This window comes from Heterocephalus glaber, unplaced genomic scaffold, assembly GCF_053883595.1.
Source record: "Heterocephalus glaber isolate CG9 unplaced genomic scaffold, H.glaber_assembly_v1.0 deba00001461, whole genome shotgun sequence".
Lineage (NCBI taxonomy): Eukaryota > Metazoa > Chordata > Mammalia > Rodentia > Bathyergidae > Heterocephalus > Heterocephalus glaber.
The window spans coordinates 35,180,365-35,206,392 of NW_028258308.1; the positions used below are offsets into that span (position 1 = coordinate 35,180,365).

General features: G+C 41.8%; 1 protein-coding gene and 1 pseudogene across 24 annotated transcripts in view; both read right to left on the reverse strand.

The window, feature by feature from the left end:
* Positions 1-26,028, reverse strand: part of Pofut3 (protein O-fucosyltransferase 3) — a 431,777-nt gene that overhangs the window by 378,562 nt on the left and 27,187 nt on the right. For 16 of the 24 annotated variants that reach the window (XM_021236835.2, XM_087217275.1, XM_021236834.2 and 13 more), the window contains one exon: positions 16,083-16,377. In XM_021236835.2, coding sequence (XP_021092494.1) covers positions 16,083-16,209 — 127 coding nt within the window. In that variant the 5' untranslated portion in view covers positions 16,210-16,377. Of the gene's footprint in view, positions 1-16,082; positions 16,378-24,508; positions 24,861-26,028 lie in introns of all 24 variants that reach the window. The other 8 variants (XM_021236833.2, XM_087217269.1, XM_087217270.1 and 5 more) reach the window with 2 other exon arrangements.
* Positions 16,865-24,501, reverse strand: LOC101720921 (A-kinase anchor protein 2 pseudogene; annotated as a pseudogene).

The window sequence follows — 26,028 nt, forward strand, 5'->3', positions numbered from 1 at the left end:
ACCACCTGGCATCAGTACATGCTCCAAGGTCTGAGAAGAGGTTCTCAGCCCCTCAGTGAGGATCACTGATGTCTGTTTCCACCTTCTATAGTGGCACCCCCCCACCCCACCCCCGCTCTGGCAAGGCCACCCACTGCACAGCTGCTCCTAGTGCCCTGAGGGGCTCACATATAACCTGATAGGGTTTTCCCTCCTTCTCGGGCCCCCTTGCCAATGCTGAAGAGGCAGATGCCAAGAGGCTGGCCCAGCACACCCGCACACGCCTGGCCTGCTGACTGGTGCTATAGATGCTGTCATTGGATCTGGTTTACCCAGAGCCTGCCCAAGGGACTGAATAACATGACCCAAAGTGCCAGGGCAAATTCTGATCAATAAAAAGACAGGAAGGAAACAGGAAAGAAGTGGAAAATAAATTCCTTTTATTCCTTCTTCCCAGTTCCAAGACATGTCTCCATATATCCTCTCACTGCTGCATTTTCTGGTGAGATGATTCCATCTTGTGTTCCTTGTCTACTTTTCTGCCTTCATGCCTCCCTGGTCCCCTCACTCTTGCTTCCTTGGGACAATATCCCAATTAAGCTCTAGCTTTAGTGAACCCAGCCTAAGAAAAAGAAAGCAATATCAGTTGCTGAGTAAGGATAGTCAGTTAAAAAACAAAAATACAACAACAAAAGCAAGTCTACCTGCTTTCAAAAGACTCTTACTGGGAGAAAAATCAAACGTGTACAATTAAAATAATTTTTCTAAAACACATAAATGACTATGGATGTTTTTCTTCTAGATTGACTAAATGCTAATAATTTCATTAGTAAACAAAGGAGTCTCAGCAATTTGTATTTATATTTTTAGGTGTTGAAAGTTTTGGGCAGTGAATTATATGACTGCTTACTAGCTGCATGCTTAGATTTAACCACATGCAACTGAAAGATAGCCACCAAATGCTTTGGACGTCAAACTTAGATGCCCACACTCGGCCAAGTAAAGTACACAGATCCCAGTAACCTTTAGGATTAAATATTTACACCTCTGTAGAAGCAAACTGTTTAGTGATCAATAATTTACATTTTTTCACCTGCCAGAAAGGAAAAGAATGACTGCATTTATGGTTTTAATGCATCAGCGTTGATGAGGTTGAACAAAGTGTCTGAGAGGTGAAGAAATTGAATAAACAAACTCAGTTAACTTTTCTCTTTGAACAGCTGCATATAAGAAAACAGGCACAGGGCCAGGGATTTAGCTCGGTGGTTTTGTCACCTGCTGCACTAGTGCAAGGACCCGAGTTCGATCCCCGGTACCAAAAATAAGAAAACAGACACTGTTAAGCCATCGCTAAGACACAAATTCTGTCTTGAGCTCACAACTCAAATCTACCAATTTCTTCTTCCACAACCTCCCAACCTAAGCCAGGACATCACCACTTCCACTTACTTCACAAAACTGTTTTGCCTCCGCTTTCACATTCCTATCTCTTCTCCATGGAGAAATCCAGAGGGATGTGTTTGAAACATAAATCAGAACCAAACAAAATAAAAATCAGACCACATTACCCTTGCTTAAAACCTTCTGATATTTTCTGAGAGCATTTAGAAGATATCAAACTTCTTGGAGCTGTGGGTATAGCTCAGCAACAGAGTGCTTATGTAGCATGCATAAGGCCCTGGGTTCAATCCCCAGCACTGTAAAAAAAAAAAAGTATGAAGCTTCTTCCTTCATGTGACGAAGCCCTTGATGGCCTCGCTGGGCTCCCACACTCCCTCCCTCAGCAGTGAAAAAATAAATAAATTGTTCCTATCTGGCAGCACCTTATTTACATATTTTTTAAGTTCCATGCCATAAGGCAAAGTCTGTTTTATTTAATAACCCCAGCACCTGACACAGGGCTACAAACATAATATTTCTTAGATGCTAGTTGTACGAGATGTATTGAAATACACAGTGAATGTTTAATTTTTTAAACTTTTATAGTAAAAGACATATTGCCATTAATCTTCCTTAAAATATTCCTCCTCACTATGAAAACATTTACACCATGGTTCTTGCCACTTTCTGAAGCAGTTCTAAAAGTCCTCTTTCATGTTCTTTACAAGGTGTGATCAAAACTATGGTGAAAGCTGCTGCCAACTGCTATCCAATGGAAAGGCAGGCTCTTAAAAATACTACACAGCATCCTCATCCATCTCATTCACCAAATCTGACAGTATAAGCCTCTGGCTCTTCCCCAAAGTCAAACTGATCATGAAAGGTAATTACTTGGAATCAGTCCAGGATATCATGGGAGCTAGCACAGCACAACTATAGACACTCAGGAAAGAGGACTTCCAGAGGTGCTGCAGAAGGTGATGAGAATGAGGGGAACATGTGCCATCAGTGAGACATACAGACATATGCGAGAGGGAGGAATGGCAACGTGTCTTTATTGGAATAAATTTTTAAAGTTTAAATATTCATCTTATTTTACAATCAGCACCATGTGTAAATGAACAAAGAACAGATCCAGACATGAGCAAGGGATACATCCTGGGACATTCTCATATTCTCCCAAATCACACGCTATGGCACATTATTCCCTCAGAAAACTGGAATTATGTGGACAGTTTCACTCAAACCACCAAGTTACTCCAATGTTCTACTCCTTATTCTATCTAAATAGCTATTTTCTACCTACTGCCTACCATTCCTTAAGACAGTAGACCTTTGGGCCAGGGATTTAGCTCAGTGGTTCCACTGCCTGCCTCACAAGCACAAGGTTCCAAGTTCAATCCCCAGTACCAAAAAAAAAAAAAAAGACACTGAACCTTTGTCTTCATTTCCATTATCAGTACTAGTAGATGGCTTCCAACTAAGGGGTAATTTTTTTTCATTAGTAAACAAAATTTTTAATATTTCAGGGAATTCCAGCAATTGCAACAAGTATGTAACACAAGCAACACAGCCCTTTGAGAGAAAGAGAGAAATAACAGCTCATCTTGCCCACTGGGCAGGTAATTCACCTTATACCCCTACCTCTCAAAGACCAGACAACTTGAATCTGTGCCCTAGAAAAGTCTAAGTTGGGTAAATCAGAATGTGAACATAAAATCTGTGAAATCAAAATCCTGCTGTGCTTACTCTTGAGTCTAAATTATTTTGTTCTTAATAATGAATAGCAAAGAGAAAATGCATCAGCTAAAGTGGCAGAGCTATATTACATCTGTCTGTAAGAGTCCACATGCTGAGCTGTCTGTCCTGAAGAACAGAGCCACCATCAAGTCTCAGAGGATTTCTGACCACGGAATCTGCCTAGCACAGAATCTGCCTAGTGCAGTTTCTGCCTAGTGCCTAGTGCTAGTGGACAGGTGCCAGCATTTCCATCAGCCTAAATTGCTGAGACTGCCATCCTGAGACCTGCCCGCTCCTGGTGTCAATCATAGGGAAAGGCCTGACTCGCAGCACTCCTCACTTCCAGGCTTCCTTTCAGACGGTTAAGCCTAACATGAGAAGTGAAGAACAGAGCACACTTAAAAAGGAAGTTAGAGGCTGGGTCAGAAACAAGGCTAAGAAAGCCAGGGATTTAGCTCAGTGGTTCCAGCACTTGCCTCAAAGCGCAAGGTCCCGAGTTCAATCCTCGGTATCAAATAAAGAAAAAAAAAGAAAAGAAATAAGGCTAAGAGAATTCCTAGTCCTGGTTGAACACCCAAGACTCCCTAAAGCCTTTGTCCTTGTATCAAACTAAATCTAGCAAGACTCCACTGAATCGTTTTTAACTAAAAAGATTAAAAACCAGTAATGTTAATACATAGTCTTTTTATGGAAGGAAATGGGCATGTTAGCTATAAGAAATAGTACCTTCTGTGCATAATTAACACTTCTCCTGAAAGGTACTTTATAAAGCAAAAGAGCCTAGGAATCGTATATTTATTGATTGTTGTTACTGCCTTTGTGCTTATCTCCTAAAACAAAATGTCTTTGTTAATCAATGCATTATGTGTGTCAAATACCTGAAAGTGAATACTGAGGCAATGACACAGATGGCAGTGCCCTGCCCTGGCCCCACACCCAGAGGGCGCCACTCCACTTCTTTCGGGTGTTTACATTGACACCTCTGAAATATCTGACTAACGTGCTGTCTTGATTTCTCAGTTTCAGATATTACCCATTGTCTTGCTGTTGTGAAAGACACAGATTGAACTGTTCCATATCATCCTCTGCCCCATACCTTTGTCTTCCCCCTCACTCACTTTTTATTAGGTCTATGTCCAGTGCTCTCATTATTACAAATATATTGTTTACTGCGGCATAAAACCAATACATTACAATTATATTTTCTTTCTTGAAAATTTGCTTTTGCCTACCTTCCAGAAGCTTTGCAACAGGCTTCTAAAGCCAGTCTCTCAAACGGACAAGTTGATATAATCAGATTTTGAGACTTTAACAGCAGAGGTTCAGCATAAGTTTGGAAAAGGCTCCAGGGAAGTGGTCTATATATCCATCCACAGATGAAGGGGTAAAGAAAATTTGGTATTAATACATTCTGAAGTACTACTCTGCCATAAATAAGACTAAATTTGAGTCATGTTAAGGGAAATAAAGCAGACACACAAGCTTAAACATCACATAACTTCTCTTATATCAGAAACCTGAAGTGTAAATAATTTTTAAAACAAAATAAGTCGCAAGGAAGAAGCCAAATCAGCCCTCTGCAGACAGGCAGATCTGTGGACGCCCTGCCGAGGTCCCAAGTCCCACGGAAGACGCCGAATCAGCCTGTGCCCCAGCAACAACCCACTGGATCCCCCAGCCCCACTCCTCTGTACAGCCACCTGGTTCCACACTACAAAGACGCAGAGGACACCAGACCACCAAACCACGGTACTGAGTCCCGCTGCTCCCAGCCCAGAGGTAGGGGCTTCTGTGCTGCCATCCCACTGCTCCTGGTCCAGAGGAAGGGGCTTCCCAGCCACCATCCCTCTCACTGCTCGCAGCCCAGAGGAAAGGGCTTTTGGGCCACCTTCTGTCCTGCCGCTCCTGGCCCAGAGAAAGGGGCTTCCGGCCACCATCCCTCCCACCGCTCCCGTCCCAGAGGGAGGGGCGTCTGAGCCGCCATCCCACTGTTCCTGGTCCAGAGGAAGGGGCTTCCTGGCCTCCATCCTTCTCGCTACTCCCAGCACACAGGAAAGGGCTTTTGGGCCACCATCCCTAGTGCTGTTCCCGGCCCCTGTCCCACCTCTCCCAGCTCAGAGAAGGTAATCCGTGCAGGTGCCAACAGCACCCCCGCGCAGTCGAAATGAGAAAACACATAAATAAGTCTCAAAACCAGACTCCCAGATCACCTAAAACAACCCCAAAGGGAAATGAGATGGAACACTCTGATACTCAACCACCTGGACCCACTGAACTGGCAACAAAAGGGGATCTGGAAAAAATGAAATCAGAAATAATTTCTCAGATAACAGGAGAAATTTTGCTCCTAGTGCAAGACATGATTAATAAATCTAGAGAGGAGCTCAGGAACGTGATGGAATTCCAATATAGGAAACAAATGGAATCCACAAAACAGATGCAAATAGATTTCCAGGACATGAAAAACTCCATTGAAAGTCTACACAGCAGAATGAGTCAATGTGAGGACAGAATTTCAGATATAGAAGATAAGATTGCAATTAGTGACCAGGAAAAGAAAAATTGCTTCAAAATTATAAGGGAACATGAGAAATCAATCCAGCAGCTGCTAGATGATGCAAAGAAGAATAACATAAGAGTGATTGGAGTTAATGAAGAAACAGGAAAGAGTGCAGATGACATAAAAAATCTCTTCACAGAAATAATGGCAGAAAACTTCCCAAGCAGGGGAAAAGAGCTTGACATACAGATAAGTGAGGCATATAGGACTCCAAATACCCTTGATCAAAAAAAATCGACACATAGGCACATAATTGTTAAGATTCCAGAAACTCAACAGAAGAACAAAGTTCTACAAGCAGTCAGAGAAAAGAAACAAATCACATACAAAGGAAAGCCCATCAGAATCACAACAGACTTCTCAACACAAACCATCAAGGTAAGAACAGCTTGGAGTGACGTATTCCAAGCCCTAAAAGAAAACACCCTCCAACACAGATTGATGTACCCTGCAAAACTATCTTTCAGAATGGATGGAGAGATAAGATACTTTCATGACAAAGAGCACCTTAGGAACTTCATGAGTACTAAACCAGCACTCCAAAGAATTTTACACAATATCCTAGGAACAGACATTGAGGATCACAACCCCAGGAAGCAAAGCAGAATGAACCCATCTGGCATGAAAAGAAATTAAATGTAAAGGGGGAGAACCCAACAAAAAGAAAAAGTCACGGCAATGACAAGTCAATACGTTTCAGTTACAACCATCAATGTAAATGGTCTCAATTCACCAATCTAAAGAAATAGACTGGCAGAATGGGTCAAGAAGCAAAATCCAACAATATGCTGCATACAAGAAACGCACTTAATTCAAAAGGAAACTTATAGACTGAAAGGTAAAGGGTGGAAAACAATACTCCATGTGACAGGAACCCGTAAAAACGCAGGAGTAGCTATCCTCTTGGCAGATCAAATAGATTTCAAACCAACACTGATTAAGAGAGAAAAGGAGGACACTACATCCTTGTAAAGGGAACAATCCAACAGGAAGAGATGATAATCATAAATATCTATGCACCAAACACTAGTCCGCCCAACTATATAAAACAAATACTAACGGACATGAAAAGTCATATATGCACTAATACAATTGTAGTGGGGGATCTCAACACCCCACTGTCACAAATAGATAGATCAACTAGACTAAAAATAAGTAATGAAATAATAGAACTCAATCGAACTCTTGAACAAATGAACTTAACAGATGTTTCCAGAGTCTTCCACCCCACAAAATCAGAATACACACTCTTCTCAGCTGCACATGGGTCATTCTCCAAAATAGACCACATACTCACACATAGAACATGTTTAAGTAAGTGCAAAGGAATTGAAGTTATCCCCTGTATATTATCAGACCATAGTGCGATGACATGGGAGATCTACAGCAAAAGAAACAAAAAAATTTCATAAACACGTGGAAATTGAACAACACACCTCTGAATGACCAACGGGTCACAGAGGAAATTAAACAAGAAATCAGACAGTTCCTTCAGTTAAATGACAATGACAGTACAACATATCGGAATCTATGGGACACAATGAAAGCAGTCTTATGAGGGAAATTCATAGCAGTGAATACGCATATTAGGAAAACAGAAGGAGCCCAATTAAACAACCTGATGCTGAACCTCAAGCTTCTAGAAAAAGAAGAACAGGACAACCCCAGAGCTCATACAAGGAAGGAAATTATAAAGATTGGAGGAGAAATCAATGCAATGGAGACTAAGAGAATGATACAAAAAAATCAATGAAGCCAAGAGTTGGTTCTTCGAAAGAATCAACAAAATTGACAAACCTTTAGCCAACCTTGTCAGAAAAAGGAAAGAAAAGGCCCAAATGCATGCAACTAGGCATGAAAAGGGTGAAATTACAACAGACCCAGCAGAAATCCAGAGCATCATCAATACCTACTTCCAGAACCTATACGCCAATGAGATGGACAACACAGAAGAAATGGACAGATTCCTAGATATATATGAATTACCAAAGTTGAATGAAGAAGACCTAAAAATTCTGAACAACTCAATATCAACCAATGAAATTGAAAATATAATTAAAAACTTATCAACTAAGAAAAACCTGGGCCCTGACGGCTTCACTGCTCAATTCTACAAGACATTTAGAGAGGAACTGCTGCCACTACTGTTTAAACTCTTCAATGAAATTGAAAGGGGAGCAATACTCCCAAATTCATTCCTGGAAGCAAGCATCACCTTGATCCCCAAAGCTGAAAAAGACTCAACTGAAAAATCAAACTATAGTCCAATCTCACTAATGAACATAGATGCAAAAATCCTTAATAAGATACTGGCAAACAGAATGCAGAAGATCATTAAGAAGATCATACACCCTGATCAAGAGGGACTCATCCCAGGGATGCAGGGATGGTTCAATATATACAAATCAATCAATGGAATACATTATATCAATAGAGCCAAGGACAAAAACCATATAATTATTTCCATAGATGCAGAAAAAGCATTTGACAAAATCCAACATGCATTTATGATAAAAACCCTACAAAAAATTGGAATTGATGGTCTCTACCTAAAACTGATAGAAGCCATCTATGAAAAACCAACAGCCAATATCATAGTAAATGGTCAAAAACTGAAATCCTTCACACGAAAATCAGGAACAAGACAAGGATGTCCACTATCACCACTCTTGTCCAATATAGTTCTGGAAACATTAGCCACGGCAATTAGACAAGGGAAAGAAATAAAAGGAATAAAGATAGGTAATGAAGAAGTCAAATTGTCATTATTTGCACATGACATGATACTCTATATAGAAGAGCAGAAGAACTCCACCAAAAGTCTTCTAGACTTAATAACCAAATTCAGTCAAGTAGCTGGTTACAAGGTCAACACACAAAAATCAATAGCTTTCCTCTATCCAAATGACACACTCTCTGAGAGAAATAGGGCAAATAATTCTTTTCACAATAGCATCTGAAAAACTGAAATACCTAGGAATCAACCTAACAAAAGAAATCAAAGACCTCTTCTCTGAAAACTATGGCACTCTGAAAAGAGAGATTGAAGATGATATCAGAAAATGGACAGACATCCCCTGCTCCAGGGTAGGAAGAGTTAATATAGTGAAAATGGCCATACTTCCAAAACTGCTATATAGATTTAATGCAATTTCAATTGAGATCCCAGCAGCATACTTCATGGACCTTGAGAAAACAATCCAAAACTTCATTTGGAACAAGAAGAGACCCAGAATAGCAAAAGCAATTCTAGGTAACAGAGACATGACAGGGGGTATCACAATCCCCAACCTGCAACTATACTACAAAGCTACTGTGATAAAAACAGCATGGTACTGGCAAAGAAACAGACTTGAGGACCAGTGGAACAGATTAGAAGATGCAGAAACAACGCCAGACACACTCAGCCATCTCATCTTCGACAAAGGAGCCAAACACCCTCACTGGAGGAAAGATAGCCTCTTTAATAAATGGTGCTGGAAAAACTGGCCTTCAACTTGCCAAAGATTAAAACTAGACCTATATCTCTCACCATGCACTAAACTAAAATCAAAATGGATTAAAGATATAAATATGAAAATAGAAACTCTGAACCAGTTGGAACAGAGTTTAGGTAGAACCCTTGAAGACATCAGTGTAGGAAAAGATTTTAGCAACAAAACCTCAGTTGCCTGTGAACTAGCACAAAAAATCAACAAGTGGGATCTCTTCTTATTAAAAGGCTTCTGCACAGCAAGAGAAACCACCAGCAGTGTGAAGAGACAACCCACAATGTAGGAAAAAATTGTCACCTACTCTTCCTCAGACAAAGGTCTACTATCTCGAATCTATAAAGAACTTAAAAAGATCAGACCTCCCAAATTTAAAGACCCAATCCAAAAATGGGCATCTGAAATGAACAGACATTTCTCAGACAAAGAAGTAGAAATAGCAAATAAATACATGAAGAAATGTTCAACATCACTGGTCATTCGAGAGATGCAAATGAAAACAATGCTGAGATTCCACTTCACTCCAGAAAGAATGGCTGCTATCATGAAATCAACCAGTAACAAATGCTGGCGGGGCTGTGGGGAAAGAGGAACCCTGCTCCACTGCTGGTGGGAGTGTAGACTGGTGCAACCACTGTGGAAATCAGTATGGAGATACCTCAAAGAACTAGGACTGGAAGTCCCATTTGACCCCGCTATTCCACTGCTGGGGATCTTCCCCAAAGAATTAAAAGAATCATACCACAGTGATATATGTGTGCCTATGTTCATAGCAGCACAGTTTGTAATAGCTAAAACTTGGAAATAGCCCAAATGCCCATCAACTGGAGACTGGATAAAGAAAATGTGTTTTTTTAATAAAATGGAGTACTACTCGGCCATAAAAAATGAGAAATTAGAGACATTTATAGCTAAGTGGATGCACATTGAGGCGATACTCTTAAGTGAAATAAATAGGACACACATGAATAAATTCCGAATAGTTTCTCTGGTGTGAGAAACTGAAAGTGTAAATAAGGACTAAATGTATAATAGGTAATGTGAAATAGGAAGAAAAGGGGCAAAGGGGAAGGAAGTGGGAGGGCTAGGGGAAAGGATAGAAGGGAATGGGATTAATATGAGAAAATGGAAAAATAGGAACAAAGTCTTTGTAAATGGGGAGGAATGGAGGGGTTGAAAGGAGGGCTGGGCAAGGGTGAAAGGTAGGAACTAAGAGAGACTATGTAAAGTTGCAAATTTCCAATGATGAATATCATTATATTGTATACCTAAAATGTACCAATGATTAGAATGAATAATCAATAACGCAAAATAGGAAGAAAAGGAGTAGGGGTAGTGGGGGGGCAGGGGAAAGGAAAGAAGGGAAAGGAAAAATGATGAGAAATGGAAAAAATGGAAATAAAGTCTTTGTAAATAGGGAAGGGTGGAGGGGGTGAAGGGAGGGCTAGGAATGGGGAAAAAATAAGAACCAAGATGCATTATGTAAAGGTACAATTCCCAGTGAGAAGTGTAATTGTGTTGTATACCTACAGTGTAACAATAAAAGAATTTAATTTTTAAAAAAACAAAATAAAGGATTAACAATAGGGAAAGAAGATAGAATGGAGATGGAGGGGAGAGGGAAGGGAATAAAAAGAATTAAGATATGTTAAGTCCATGTACCTACTCCCTATGAGAATCTAAATATGTACTGCAACATATACTAATAAAAAATAAATTTTTGTAAAGATTATGTCTGTGTCCTCATGGCAGCCTTTTCCTCATGCTATCACCTTGGCTACCATATCTCACCTCACTAAAGTGACAATGAATCACATCCAACTGATACAATGTAGGCTGCAACATCACAGTCACCAGTGTCCATGCTGACTTCCTGTAGCTCAGCGCCAGGCATGTGGCCTCCATGCTGTGGATCCAGCCCTGTAGGTAACCAAGTGTATTTTCTTCTTCCTTTCCCAAGACTTGAGGAATCAACTCATTTTTTTCGTGGCTCTTTTCTGTGTCAGACGAATCATGAATAAACATAAGTTTAGAGTTAAAGATGGTACAATGACTGTTCGCGAGAATAGTGTTTTATTGTATTATGTGTGTGTGTGTGTGTGTGTGTGTGTTTAAAGGGTATAAACCCAAAGAGACAAAGAAAGATAACTAAATATGACCCCTTACAGAGAGCACAATGATGACACTACCTTCACATACTCAAGAAACATTAATCTAAAACCAACAGCAAAGGCCAAAAAACAACTCAGCCTACTCCACAACCCACCAAATTGCTCAAGAACTTGATGGCTTTAAATGCATCCAAAAACAAAAGTGACAATAGAACTAAATACAGAGGCTTGTCTAAAAGTCATTTTAAGAGAAAATAAAAAATTCATATCCTTTTATTTCATGTAGATAAGCAATGGCCCTGTTCTTACCTTGACAGAGTCCTAAAGGCTTTTACACTTAGGAAGTAAAATAAAGGTCTTTGGGCTACAGATACAGGGCCAAGGTGAGATCAGGGGTATCATAATGGAAAAAGAAGAATTAAGTGATGGTTTACAGACTAGAGACTGAAAAGCTCACTTCTCTTCCCCTACTTGGCTCCTAGAAGGCTGGCATCCCCAGGTTACTCTCCAGGTTAAAAACTGAAAGAATCATCACTGAGAAGTCCAACCAGCCCAGAAGAAAAGCCCCCAAAATATTGCTATAATCAGCTCCCCACACAGTTGAGCTGTGAACTGCAAATATGTCAGTTATAATCATGTAAGCACTTAATAGTAACCTAACCATAGCCCTCGTCTTCCTTTTTCAGAAGTTGATAGACAGGGTCTAAAAAATTAAAAAATTACAAACATAAACATGTTATTTAGAAAACAGAGAGCTACAAAGCTGAAACTTTGTGTTATAGTTTCCTCTTCATTAATTCCTACCTACAAAGCTGTTTTGAAAACAAATGAGAAAGAAATGAGATCACTTTCAAGAATGTGCCCAGAAAACAGTGGATGGGAAAGGAAAGAGCCTGTCCGCCAGGTTCAGGGGGACATTATGATTTCCACCAACACCTCAGGGGTCAAACTCAAGCTCAACTAGAGTCCTGTTGGGAAGAAAAACAATTCCACATTCTTCCAATCCATAATCTTCAGGCACCATCGAGGTGAGCTAAGAGCCGTATCCTGAGGCAGTGAGACACAGCTCTAACTCACTTCTCCTTCCCTCCATGCACCTTGTCTACAACAAATTCTGTTTAGAAACTACCTGAAAACATAAGTAGTTCCCTACTCTAATTCCCTCACTATCATGAAGGTATTCCACTCATCCTTCACAAAGGACAGCTTTCAAGGCAACTATTTTAAAACACAGAGTTATGTTTGGAAATCACTATAGGGACAGCTTCTGAGAGTAACTGCAGTAACTCCATAAAGCTTGGCTAAAAAATAGTTTTTCTTTTGTGATTGCTTAATTTTTCTTTCTGAGAACTGTCAATATAGCTAAATCATTTACATTTCTCAAAAGGCTCAATATAGTCACAGTATCCACTATATTTCATTGGTTAAAATATTTATTAGCTCCAGAAATTGTGTTTATATTAAGTGAATGAATCATTTCTAGGAAGAACAGAGAAAGAAGGCTACAAAGGTAACAAACAAAGCTTCTGAGGTCACATAATGCTTTGAGTTTCATTTCCCTGTAATTAGGTCAGCTTTTGATACCTCAATCATTTTTCCTATCTTTTTTCAATTCGGCTTGCACCAGAGTTCCACTTGCAGTGTAAGTGACCTACTTAATAAGAATGTGGAACCCTCAGACAAAAAAAGTATCTTGGTTCTCTGCCCAACTCCACTGCTGGCTGCTGGCAATCCCAGCACATGCCTCACTTTCCTAACCTCAATCTTTTCACCTTTACAAGAAAGGGCTAGACTCTCAGTTGCTCTGCAGCTCTAAGACTCTGAATATTTCTGTACATCTCCCATGTACAAAGCCCTCTGTTAGATATACTGGAATGAGGGAAGATGCAAAGATGAACTGATGACACCTTATATAATATACTAGCAAAAAAGTACTGTATGGCCATACAGTACAAAATTAAATGCCACAGTTACCTTACTTATCTGTTCTATTCATGACTGGCATTGTGCTTGGCATACAGTGGATGCTCAAATAACATATATACCTATAGGGCAGGGGATTTAGCTCAGTGGTTCCGCCTTCTGCCTCGCAAGTGCAAGGTCCCAAGTTCGATCCCTGGTACCAAAAACAAACAAACAAACAAACATATATAACTATAATATTTAGATGAGAGAGGTTTCAGCTGATGGAGGGAGATCAGGAACAATTGTTTCATAGGTGTTACATCTGAGTTAACTTTTAAAAGGTGATTCAACTTTCAATAACTTTCAATAGTGTTATTTTTTAATAACACTATCCTCTAATTGGAGGCAAAGTCACAAGTCAACATTCAAGGTCCTCCATGCTCTGGGCCTAGTATTTCCTTCCATCGTTTTTTGTTTTTGTTTTTGTTTTTTTGTACCGGGGATTGAACTCAGGTCCTTGCGCTTGTGAGGCAGGTGGCTGAACCACTGAGCTAAACCCCCGGCCCTATCCTTCCATCTTTATTCAGAACTATGCTGTACCCAACCAATCTCCTTAACTATTCCAGCTTGATTTTTAAACTTCAGGTTTAGCTGGTAGAATCAGAGGTATTAGGCCAGTTGCAGAGTCTGGAATGTCATATCGATACGAACGGCATACACTCAGCTCTCACAAGAGTCACTGATCGTCTTAGACTTACTCTGGACCTGAGGTATCCTGTTGGCACGTCAGTGTCCTAGGAATTCGGTTGAAGATGAGTTAATCTCTGAGAGAAACACTGACTCTTAGTATGATAATGAAATTAAATGCAGGAACATTTGGAGACCTGGAGTCCAGGAAAATCACCAAGCTAAATACTGCTTTGTAGGCTTCCTAGTAACCACACATACTAAGTTCCCCCCAGGATAAAAAGAAGTAGAATTAAACCAAAGCCATCACTACTAAATTTCCAAACTGATGAAAAACAGAACAGTCTATACTTTCTCAGAGAAGGGAAAGGGGAGCAAAACAGCACACTGTGCACAAACAATGTGTATTTGAGTGTGTGGGGACCCAAGGGAGTACATGTGCCCAACTGGTTTTTCCCTCTAGCAACAACAGATATTCTTCTACTACAGATTTTTGATAATAACATCCACAACATATATTAGAACAACTGTGTATGGTTTTTTTTCTGTGTACATTCTAATTGGCTTCCGTCCAATTAAACAACTGCCATAGCAATCAAAATCTCCTTGTTTTTCCGTTTTTGCTATGAACCATGACTCTTTACTTGGGCCTACTCAACAGCCAACTAAAAGCAAAATCAGTTTGCCTTTCATTTTCTATCCTTTGTTACTGTAAATCTTGAGTCAAATCTCTTCTCAGATCTGCATATAGATATGTTAATTATTTAGGGAGATTCTGTCTAAAAGTTGGCAAAATAATGTTGATTTGTCCTGAGTTCCAGTCAAGATTGAGAACACCAAGATGGGGGATTTCCAGGCACATTCAATTATGCCTGGGAAGTCTCCACCCATTTTCCTGAACTTGTGATCGCTTGAAAATGAGACCACCCCTCAGCCAAAGGATTGCAGAGCTATGATACTGGGACTGACATTATAATCAACAGGACCCCAGCCTACCAGCCAATCTTTGAAAGCTGGCCACTCTTGCAGTGGGCCAGTCTGAATCCCCAGTATCAGCCTGCCCCCTCTGTAGGGAACAGGGGAAGGGGACATTACCAGAAGTAAGGGGACGTTACTCTGAAGTAAGTCCTAGTCTCCTGCGAGCCATGGCAGCACACGGCAAATTACAGGAAAGGTAGAAAAATGAGACTGAGAAGAAGCTGAGCTTTGGGTCTGATCAGTGATGCTCTGGGCAGCAAAGACAAAGACCCCCTAGCTTGCAGCACCTTTTATTCAGTACTTGGGGAAACAAATGTAACAAGTGAAATACAGAGTTCAGTACTTCACACTGGGATAAACAAGGTGTAACAAAAGACTGGGGGGCAGTGGAAATCTAAGACCAATGAGGAACTATGCAGATGAAGATTTGGTTCCTCCCTGGCATCTCCGTCTCCATAAAGTGTGGTCTTGTCCTGGAGATTCAGCATCTGGGGATCACTGAGGTCTCAGTTGTGACCTGAGGCCAAAATGCAATTATGTCTGGAATGTCATAGCTGGCCTGTAGGCTGCAGAACTAGGCCTACTCAAATGATTTTTCCCTAGAATTATGTAGCATTGCTCCCAACACCAATCCAGCTACCTAAGCTGGAAACCTTCCATTTCTTCCCTGTTACTATCCAATTAAAGCTTTTTTCCCCTGGAGGGAAAAAAGAAACAACTCCTGGCTTTCATTACAAGTGACATTTTGAATAGATGTCAGCAGTATGAGCAATCCCCAGCAAATCAAATTCAGTAAGCACAACACCTAACTGTGAGGACGTGAGAAAAAAAATGTCTCTTCTCTTCCATAAATATGTACCTAAATGGCCTGGCCACACTCTATGTTGGGGAGGATTGTTTAGTTGGTTGCTTGGGGATTTTTTGCTTTGCTTTCACTAGCTTGGTCTTTTTGAGACTGGGTCTCACTATAGTTCAGGTTGGCCTTGAACTCATATATAGAACAGGCTGGCCTCAAACTCATGGCAATCCTCCTGCCTCAGCCTCCTGAGTGCTGGGATTACAGGCATGTGTCAGGTTTGTTTAGTTTTTGTATCTGCTAAATGCTCAGACCTTCCACAAAGCAAACACAGGAAATCAAGTGTGCCAAAGTGTCTCCTAGGGGAATTCCAACATCTCCTTCTCAGGAGACAAGTAGTATCAGAGTTTTGGAGTAATCTGAGAGCAAAAGGAGAAAGACAAATGCCTACTTACCATAGAAGAGGAATGCTTTCATCATGGGGTGATGTAGGTAGGTCCGGTTGATTGTGAAGAAACAAGTATCCGCTCCACACTGGCCCAGCCGTCCAGTTTCCCCAGTTAGTGGGGACCACCACAGCATGATGGGGTGGCCATCAACTTCCAACTTTTTCTTCCTATTCAAGGTCAGTGCTTCTTTCTTAAAGAATACATTGAGCTGTTTGGACTCCTCTTCCACCTTTTCCTGTCCATCTTGCAAGTGGGAGTTTTTAAACGTCTTCCTTTCAAATTTCCCCAGCTCAACCACAACCTGAAAGTGAAGATAGTTACTATCAGATTTCCTTTGGCACACCTCCCAGTCCCCTTGGTGACTGAGTGTCCTATCCATTTTCTGTTGCTGCTCTAACAAATTACCACAAACTTCCTAATTTGAAACGACTAACATTTATTATTACACAGTTCAGGTGGATAAGGAGTTGGAAACGGAATTCACTGAGTTAAAATCAAAGGGTTAAGAGGGCTACATTCCTTTCTGGAGATTTCAGGGAAGAATCCATTTTCTTGACTTTTCCGTCTTTTAGAGGCCACCTGTAATGGTTGGCCCATGGCCACTTCCTCCACCTTGAAAGCAAGCAACAGTGCCCCTCTCCGACTCTTCTGACCCCTCTCTGACTCTTCTGACCCCTCTCTGACGATGGCCAGGGAAGGCTTTCTACTCTCAGTGATTCATGTGATTACAATGGGCCTACGTGAATTGCTAAGAATAATCTCCATAAGAGAATACCTGAGACCAAGAATTACTTTTTTTATATTTTTATTAGTACGTTTGCAGTATATGATTATATTCATCATGGGGAGATGGTACCTATACATAATACATCTTATTTTTTTCATTTCCCCTCTTGGCCTCTCCCTCCCCTTTCTGAGGCCAAATAATTTACAGAGATTTATTTTTTACAGTTCTGGAGGCTGGGAAGTACAAGGTTGAGGGGTCCAAGAGAAGTAAAGGAGCCTAAACTCATCCTTTTATCAGGAACCCTCCTAACTCACTCACTCCTGCCTTCATAGCCTTCCTCTATTCATGAGGGAAAAGCTCCTATGGCCTAATCACCTCATAAAGGTCTCAGCTTTCTATACTGTTGCACTGTATGTCCAAAACATGAACTCTAAGGGACACATTCACAAAGCCATGCTCCACCTCACGATATGTGACATTAGTCCCATCTGCAAAATCCCTTCTGCCATGTAAGTGACATATTCACAGGTCCATGGAGTATGGCATGGACACAGCCTCCAAAATATAGCCCTTAATAATTCTATTAGACACTTACAATGGACCCATCCCCCTCATTTCATAAACAGATAATCCAGCAAAGGTTTTGTCCGTTGAAGTTTATTCTAGGGTTATAACCTGTCTACTACTAGAGATTACACACTAGGGAAAATGAGTTCCAAGTTACCAACTGATTTCTTTTATTACAAAGAAGTCAAGTGTTATATTTCTAACTATACCCACTACAGCACTGACACGATGAAGTACTATCTAACATCAAAACTCCCTAGAGACTGTGTTATTGACACAGAGGTCCATTGAGAACTGGCCTTCCACTCCTTTACACAAAAGACTGCAGTTTTCAGCTATTCAGGATAGTCTACATCTGCTTACTGGGCCATCGGAAACAGAAATGGGAAGGGCAAAGAGAATGGGATACAAACTAGGGGGCAGCTGTCCTCCAAAAGTGCTGCCTTTTCACTAAATTTTAAAACTTTACATTGATATGGCATTACTAAAATGTTAGCAAAAGATTGATCTATCTTATGTATAACTGAAAGCTTGGCAAACAGACTGAAACACAGAAAGTAGTTAAAGGAAGCACATTCGCATTTTTATGTAGTCAGCCCCTCTATATCCACAGATACTTTATCTACAGAGTCCACCAACCATGGATCAAAACTATTCAAAGAAAAAAATCACATCTATACTGGACATGTACAGATATTTTTCCCTATCATAATTCCCTAAATGATACAATGTAACAACTATTTACATCACATTGACATTGTATTGGATACTGTGACCAATCTAGATATGCTTTAAAGTATACAGGAGAATGTGCATAGTTTGTATGCAAATACTGTGCCATTTTACATAACAGACTTGTGAATCTGCACATTTTGGTAAACGGAGAACCAATCCCCTACGGCCATGGCGGCTGAACCTGTAGCATGCAGGTTACTGTATTTTTCTTTTAAGACGAAAGATGTTAATGTATGAATTGTTTCTTCTAAATTAAAAACCTCACTATTCAGGTTTAAACGCAGTGTTGGCACTTTGCACTAAATAACTGAGTTTGGGGTTGCAATTTGGCACTCTCGCCATCACTGCTAAGGACTCCAAGAATGACTTTTAACTTCATAATCAGCTAAAGAGAGAGCTCCCTGTGAAGCCCTGCTCATAGCAACCTAGGGCAGTGCCTTTTCCATGTATGACTCCAGCAGCAATGGGGTCTGTACCTCCCTGGGGAGAGCTGTAATTTTTATTAGATTCTCAAAACTACCCAAGGCCTAAGAAAATAATAAGAACCACTGAGTGAAAGACAATTAGCAGTATTCCTAAAGGAGTAAGAAACTGTATTTGCTTTTAAAAAATCATGGATCACCTCTGACACCAGAGTCTGCATTAAAACAGCAAAATACTCCTGAAAAGTAGTCTAACTCTGGCCAGTAGCTTTCTCAGCATTTTTATAATATAATAAGGTGGTTGTTCCCCAGGAGCTTGATAGAACAGAGTTGGCTTATGGCCCCAAACTATCTTCATTTGACCTTCCCCTACAAATATACTGCTAGCAACTTAAAAAAAAAAAAAAGATTTGTAAAAAGCCATGGGATATAACTTCAAAGATAACATTTGTTCTACACTTCTGATCAATGTCTCCTATGTGAAGTATAAGTTCACTTACAAATAAGGATTTTTTCTGCCAAACAGCTTTTAAAAATATATTTATCCACAGATATCACTACCAGGTTGTAAGTATGGGGGTAGACAGAGGAAAATATTGAAACCATGAGGATAAAATCAGCCAAATCCACAGTTTAGACAATTCAAAAGATCAAATAAGCCCGTTTCTTCAAGCAATCCATGACATCAAATAAAAGGTAGGACAAAAGAAATTTCCAAAAGAAAAAAACGAAGCAAAAACCATAACTTGAGATACACTAACCAAATGCAATGTGTGAGATTTGCTTATTCCATATTCGAACCAATATATTATGAAAAAGCTTTTTTAAGACAACTGGGAAAATTTTAATATGCCTAGGATATAGAGGTTATTGAGTAATTATTGCTAATTTTGTTGGATAAGAGATTAATAATGTGGTTACATGAAAATGTAAATGTTTCTATGTGTCAGAAAATCATATTAACATGTGTCCAGGTGAAATGCTATGCCTAAAATTTGCCCTGAAAAACTCCAAACTTCATGAAACATTTGCAACTAAAAAGTAAAATTCAAAAATAAAGATAAAATACATATATTATATACCCAAAGAGTTTATAGATACTATACACAAAATATAGTTAAAAGTGGTTGAAAAACAGCCTAAGATGATTTCCTCCAGAGAACAATCTTTGAGCTTAACTTTGGGTAAACATTACATTTTCATGTTTAGATTATCATTAACTAAGTAATTAATGTTATAGAACTATTGGGGGCTGAATCGTATATCCCAAAAATTCATATGTTGAGGCCCTAACTCCCAGAACCTTAGTATATGGCTGTATTTGAAGGCTGGATCTTGAAATAGGTTAATAAGTGAGACCATTAGAGCCCCAATCCAATATAACTATGGTCCTCATAAAAAAGGGAAATTTGGACACAGACAAGTACAGACAGCAGACAGTATGACACGGGGAGAAGATGGTCATCTGTAAGTCAAGGAGAGGACCAACAGAGGATCCATAACATGATTTATTTTTTAATTTATCTTTTCTTTATCTTACTCATGTGGCAAATTATTGTATGTGCCTACTCCATAAATCATTAAGAACAAATATGGCTCTGAATGCACAAGCATTCTTTTTTCATTGGTAAGTGTTTTTAAAGAATTTTTTTTTTGATGGGTGGACATTCTTTTCACTTTATTTTTCAGCATTGTGTATTGCAGCTTCTGGTCTACATTAGGATTGCTGAGTTTGTATGCACTTTAATAAATAGTCCATTACAATCCTTTGATTGGAGAATTTCTTGGTTTCTTGGTATCCCTAGCACCAAAGAAGTTTCTTGGGCGGAAGGAAAAGTATTTGTTGTCTTCTTCCTCCTGGTTGGCGTAGATCCCTCCCTCCAAGCGAAAGGCCAGTGAGCTCTTTCTTTGGTTTACTCATGTGGCCTCAAGGACACCACTATCACCCATTCCTTGCACTTTTTAGATTTGTGTGTCTCATAGTCTTCCGTGAGGGTCTGCATCAGATTCTTGGGCTGCTGGGTTCTAGCAGCCTCTTGAGGGCTAAGTCAGGCTTAGAGCTGGGGCCTTCGGTTGTGGGGGATGGAGGAGGTTTGATTTTCTCTATTTTCCCTGGGGCGGTTTTGTAGCAGGAGGTTCTGGAGGGCAGCGACAGGGCATTCTTGGTCCTGGGGCTTGGGGTGCTCTGCCGCACTTGTCTCTGCGCTTGAGCTCCTCTCCCCTCTCCTGGGCAGCTCGAATCTCCTCCTCAATCATGGACAAAGTCAGTTGCTTCCCTGACCTCAGCCTGAAGGGCCCAACCATCCTGTCAGAGTCTTGAGTGGCCAGGAGGGAGGCTGTGCTTCTCAGCTCAGCTGCCTCCTAGTACTTGCTGAAATAGCCTCCTGCGGGCCTGGTCTCCTCCATGTAAATTGGGCTGCTGGGCTGCACAGCTGGCGGCAGCTGGGAGGGGCCCCTTTCCCTGAGCATCCTGTCCTCCACAGGTAGGTTCTTTGGTAATATATCCCTTTTCTCTTGAACGGGAGAGGATACCTGAGGTGGCTCAAACATGCTCTGAGGCTTCTCTGAGCTGGGAGCCCTGGTTTCAGTTTCCTTCAGAGTTGCTTCCGGTCCCTGCCATTCTGCTCCCCCCTTGCTGGTTTGGGGCAGAGCCTTAATCGCCTGCTCGGCTATGGCTTGTTGAATGGCATTTTGCACCAGAAGACCAGCCTGATATTCCAAGGAGTCATCCACAGATGGAGAATCTCCTAGGGTAGAGGAAGGGGAATAGAAACCATGATCACTAAATGACTTCGAGATCCCTTCTCGGCCCTCTGAGGGGTTGTCCGTCTGTGGAGTCTGAAGCAAAGAGAAATCAGCCAGCGAGTTTCCCTGGAGGGCATTGGTTGTGGCATTGAAGGCACCACTGTCACTGATGTTGTCCATGCTGAAATCGTTGGACAGGATCTCCAGTACAACAGTATCCTGGGACCTCACTGACAACTCATCGGAACTTGAGTCAAGCTCCTCTTGAGTCAGAGACATTGACCGATCTTGAAAACTGATCCAAAATCCCATGGTCGTCATCCTTGACCACAGTGAAGATAGCGCAGGCACTCGTAAACTCTCCATCCTCTGCCCAGTTTCGATAAGGGCCCACATTTGGAAGGCTCACTGTAAGGCCCTTCCTTTCCCTGAGGGGAGGCAGTGCCTGGGCCTCCTCCATCTGACTGAGTCTCTGGCACACAGGGTGCTTTCTGCCCCTTGGCTGCCGACGCACTGTCTTCCAGAGGTCCCACCATGGAAGATGATCTCAGGATGGTGGTTGGCTTGTCAGAGTTGATGGACCCCAGAGGCCTATAGAAAGGCTTGATAGAGAACAGCCGAGGTGTACTCTGGCCCTTGGCCACCTGGAATTCTCCATCAGCTGGAACTGTTTGAGTGCTGCTGAGAAGTCAATCTGCTCTGTGACCATGTCCTCCTTCGCATTTTCAGTCCCACTGATGCTGATGGGACATTCATGAGAGGAATCTGGGGCTATGCAGAGCTGTGCTGGGGGCTGCTGCTGCTGCTGAAGTTGCTGCTGTAACAGCAGCTGCTCCTGCTGCACCCTTCTCTCCTTGTACTTTTTGTGTGATTCGAGATGCTCCTCATCCAGCTGCTCCTCAATGGTTTTCTCCTGATGAGGATTCCACCACTTTGCTGCAATGCCAGGCGTCTTCTTCACAGCCTGACTCCAGATGAGCTCCCTCCTCTCCTTCTCCAGCTCCAGCATCTCTTCTGAAGGCCTCACTTTCCAGACACAGTACTGTTCCTTCTCATGTTCATCCTCCTCTAAGAGCTTGGTGGGCTTCTTGTCCTCATGAAAGGCACGAAGCTCAAATTTGGCTTCCTTCTTCAGCATGGTGTGAATTCCCCATCTCTGAAAGAACAGCGGAAGCTGGTGGAGGAGCTGGGACTCACGGGTGCCTGCAGGCTGTCCCCCAGCGTATCTCAGAGCTGATCAGGGGAGGGGCCATTCGCCCTTTCCCCCTCTGCCATAGTGTCAGAGGGGCTTCCACTGAGCTCCATGTGAGGAGGAGCCTGCCCGCCCACTAGTCTGTCAGCGGGCTCAGGTTGGGTGGGTGTGGGCACGGGTGGGCTTATGTTCCCCTCTGGGCTCGCTGCACCAGGCTCTGGGGAAGATGTTCTGTTGTAAGTTCCACCAACAGCAGAATCACAGCAGTTCCCCTCCAGCACCTCCTCTAGATATCGAATCTCTCTGGCCACATGGTTATCCAGGGATTTGTGGTGATGGGTGAGGAGGCCATTGTGTGGAGAATAGAAAGGGGAAGAGTGGTCCATGGAATGGGGGGTGGAGGCTATTCCAGGAACACTTTTACTATATTCTGTAGCAGACACCTCAATTTCCATGTTTTTGTGATCTGGGGAAAACAGCTGGTAGCAGACTCCAGGAGACTGGCACTACCGTTGTCTCTCTCGATTTTAGTTGGATATCATCCTCAGAAAGCTGGGGAAGCTTCTCTGGGCTCTGGCTTCCATATGCACAGTCCTTGGACTGGGTTCCAGCGTGACGCTTTGCCTCCTGACTGGGGCACTCGGCAGCCCGGGCTGGGGCCAGGGCATCTGCAGGGAGTGGAGACCACAAGCACACTGGAAGTTGTAGAGCCCTGGCATGGCGCCACCCCACCCCTAAAGAATTTTTTATGATAACATTACCAAGATGCTGAACACTGACACATTCAATGTGCTGGTGGGGAGTGGGAAACCTATTGGTGGCAAAACTGAAAGTGGACCAGACTAAGGTTTAGCTCCAGGATTTGCACTACTCCTCATGCTCCAGAAACGTAGAATGGACATGCACGTCAAAAACATGGAAATTTATTCTGACATCAAAGCGAGAGCTCTTAGCTTAGACTCAGGCATTCCTCAGAACCGGACAAAGTGCCACAGCAAATGCCTAGGAAGATCAAAACGCCCTCGAAACTTCCCATGGAGAGAAGCAGACACCCCAAGCCCCTCCTGCATGGCGAACCCTAGACATCTCCAAGACAGACAAGGAAGCAGTCAAATGTCCCCTCTGACCAGATTCCCAACCTGCAGAGAAGTATAGCACCAGTGTCCACTAAAGAGTTTTTATAAGCACTAAGCTCTTCCATCCTGATCAGATAAAGGGAGCCACAGAGTTAAAAGCCCAGAAAACACTTTAGTTTACATCAGTTCCACACCTGGACTACCCACATCCATAAATCATCTGTAAAAGTCCTTCCAATTGTGAAAGGAACAGCTGGTACTTGAATAGAGGAAGAATATATCTAATACATATATCTTTATCACTGCACGATTTTTATTTTAATTTTAGATTAGTAAACAAAGTTCAAAACTTACTATAGAAACTAAGTAGGAGGACTAAAGAAATGTTTCAGTTCATTCACCTTAATAAAGTCCTTGATCTAATTGCATATGTCAAGAAATTTACTCATGTGGTTGTTTGTATTCTGTACTTATTACAAGATACAGAATATCTTCCAGATACTATTCTCAGAATAGTCCTTGCTTCTTCAGATCTGTCATGTTTCAGAAGCATAACCATAAGAGACTCTGAGGGAGCCATCCAACGACCCAGTGAGATAAAGTGAGCTGTAATTTGTTTCACTAAAACCAGCACTCTACAAGAGTCACAAACTGACCCCCTATCTCAATGGTTTTGTTTCTGACACATTCACTCAATAAACTTTAATTTCACCTGTTTAAAAAAAAAAAAAACTTTTCCTTGCCTTATACTGCAGAAAGCCCCTGATCCTAAAGGATTAAGCAAGAAAGTAAAGTACTTGGAAATTTTATAAGAATAGAATTGGGGGGCCAGGGATTTAGCTCAGTGGTTCCGCCACCTGCCTCAAAAGCACAAGGTCCCAAATTCGATCCTGGTACCAAAAGAAAAAGAACTGAGGAGGTAACAAAGGCCAGGGATGAATCCACTATACAGCCTGACTCCTTGGTACCTGGAGTGTGACAAGCAGAAAGACAGTAGCTGTCATGCACAGGAAGGGTGCCAAGAGCTTCCTCCTCTGAATGCGCACCATGCCGCCCTGCCTCGGGTGACTGACAGAGGGCAGGCCTGGACACCAGGTGTCCTCGAGTCAGCCCACAGCGCGAGACGACTTCACGTGGAGGAGCCATCTGGGTGCCAATTTCCTACACTGACATTCCTGCTGGGACCTGGTCTCCATGAAGGACTGAGATCTGCAGCTCCAAGTGGGCCTGGCATGGCATGGAGAAGGAGCAGCATGCAATCTTCCTAAGCCATCATCAGAGCAGCTGGAGACTCTTCAGGCAAGAAGGCATCAACAAATCCTGTAACAAATGCATAGATAATCTATTATTAGCCATGCTGCAGAAGGCTGAATAGATGTGGTCTTATAAGGTTAGCAGGTAAACTACGAAAGCTTTAAACTTTTGGGATCATAGCATCCCAGTACGTCACTCACTGGTAAAGGAAACTGAGATAGGGTAGTAACATGACTTGCTTGAAGCCACACAGCCCGTGAGCGAGTACCAACTCCACAGGCAAGACCCAACATCTAGAATTCTCTTTCCATTTTATTTTTTCTGCCATCAAAAGATTGAATTTCAGAAGTCATTTATGTGAACTTCCTTCCTTCTACCTAGGTTTCAAAGGAATAGAGAAGTAGAATAGAAATTACCAGGACTAGTGGCTGTGGTGTAGCTCAGTGGCAAAGCACCTGCCTAGAACACATGAGGCCCCAGATTTCACCCCTAGCACTGCAAAAAAAAGAAAGGAAGTACCAGGACTATTCACCCATTCCCATGAAAATTAGGAAAACATGTAAAGTCTCAGGCTTTGATCAAAAATGGCTAATGATCAACTGCCCCAATATGCAGCTTCAGCCACAATTTATTTGTTAATTCTACTATGGCCAGTGTAATAAAGCAGCAGGTTGTTTGGGCAATATACCTAGGGTTTCATGTATTCGAAGGAGACAATCTTTTAAAAGCCATTGAATGGTTCCACAGAATGCCTTTTATTCCCAAGTTTCCAGAGCCAGGTGTGGTGGCCCATGCCTGTAATCCCAGTACTCAGGAGGCTGAGGCAGGAGGACTGAGTTTGAGACCAGCCTGGGCTACATAATGAGTTCAAGGCCAGTCTGAACTACACAGCAAGAACCTGACTCAAAAAAAAAAAAAATTCGTAAGTTCAATGTTGTGGGCAAATGGCCTCATGAAGTTCAGAGTTGGGCAGAAGTGAGTTGCTCCACAGTGCACCAAAGGCTTGGTTCTAAGTCAGAGCCACGTGTTCTCAGGATGGAAAAAATCAAAGATGTAATTAGAACTCTAAAAGCAATATAGAACTCTGGAGAAAGAGCTGGATTTAAAAAGTGTGCTCCTCTCTTGAGGCTTGGATTTACTTTCAAATCCATATTTTTCTCCCTCAACACCATAATGACTCTGGTCTCCGAAATTACCAAGTGTATTTTCTTCTTTCACCTATGGAATTGCAAAG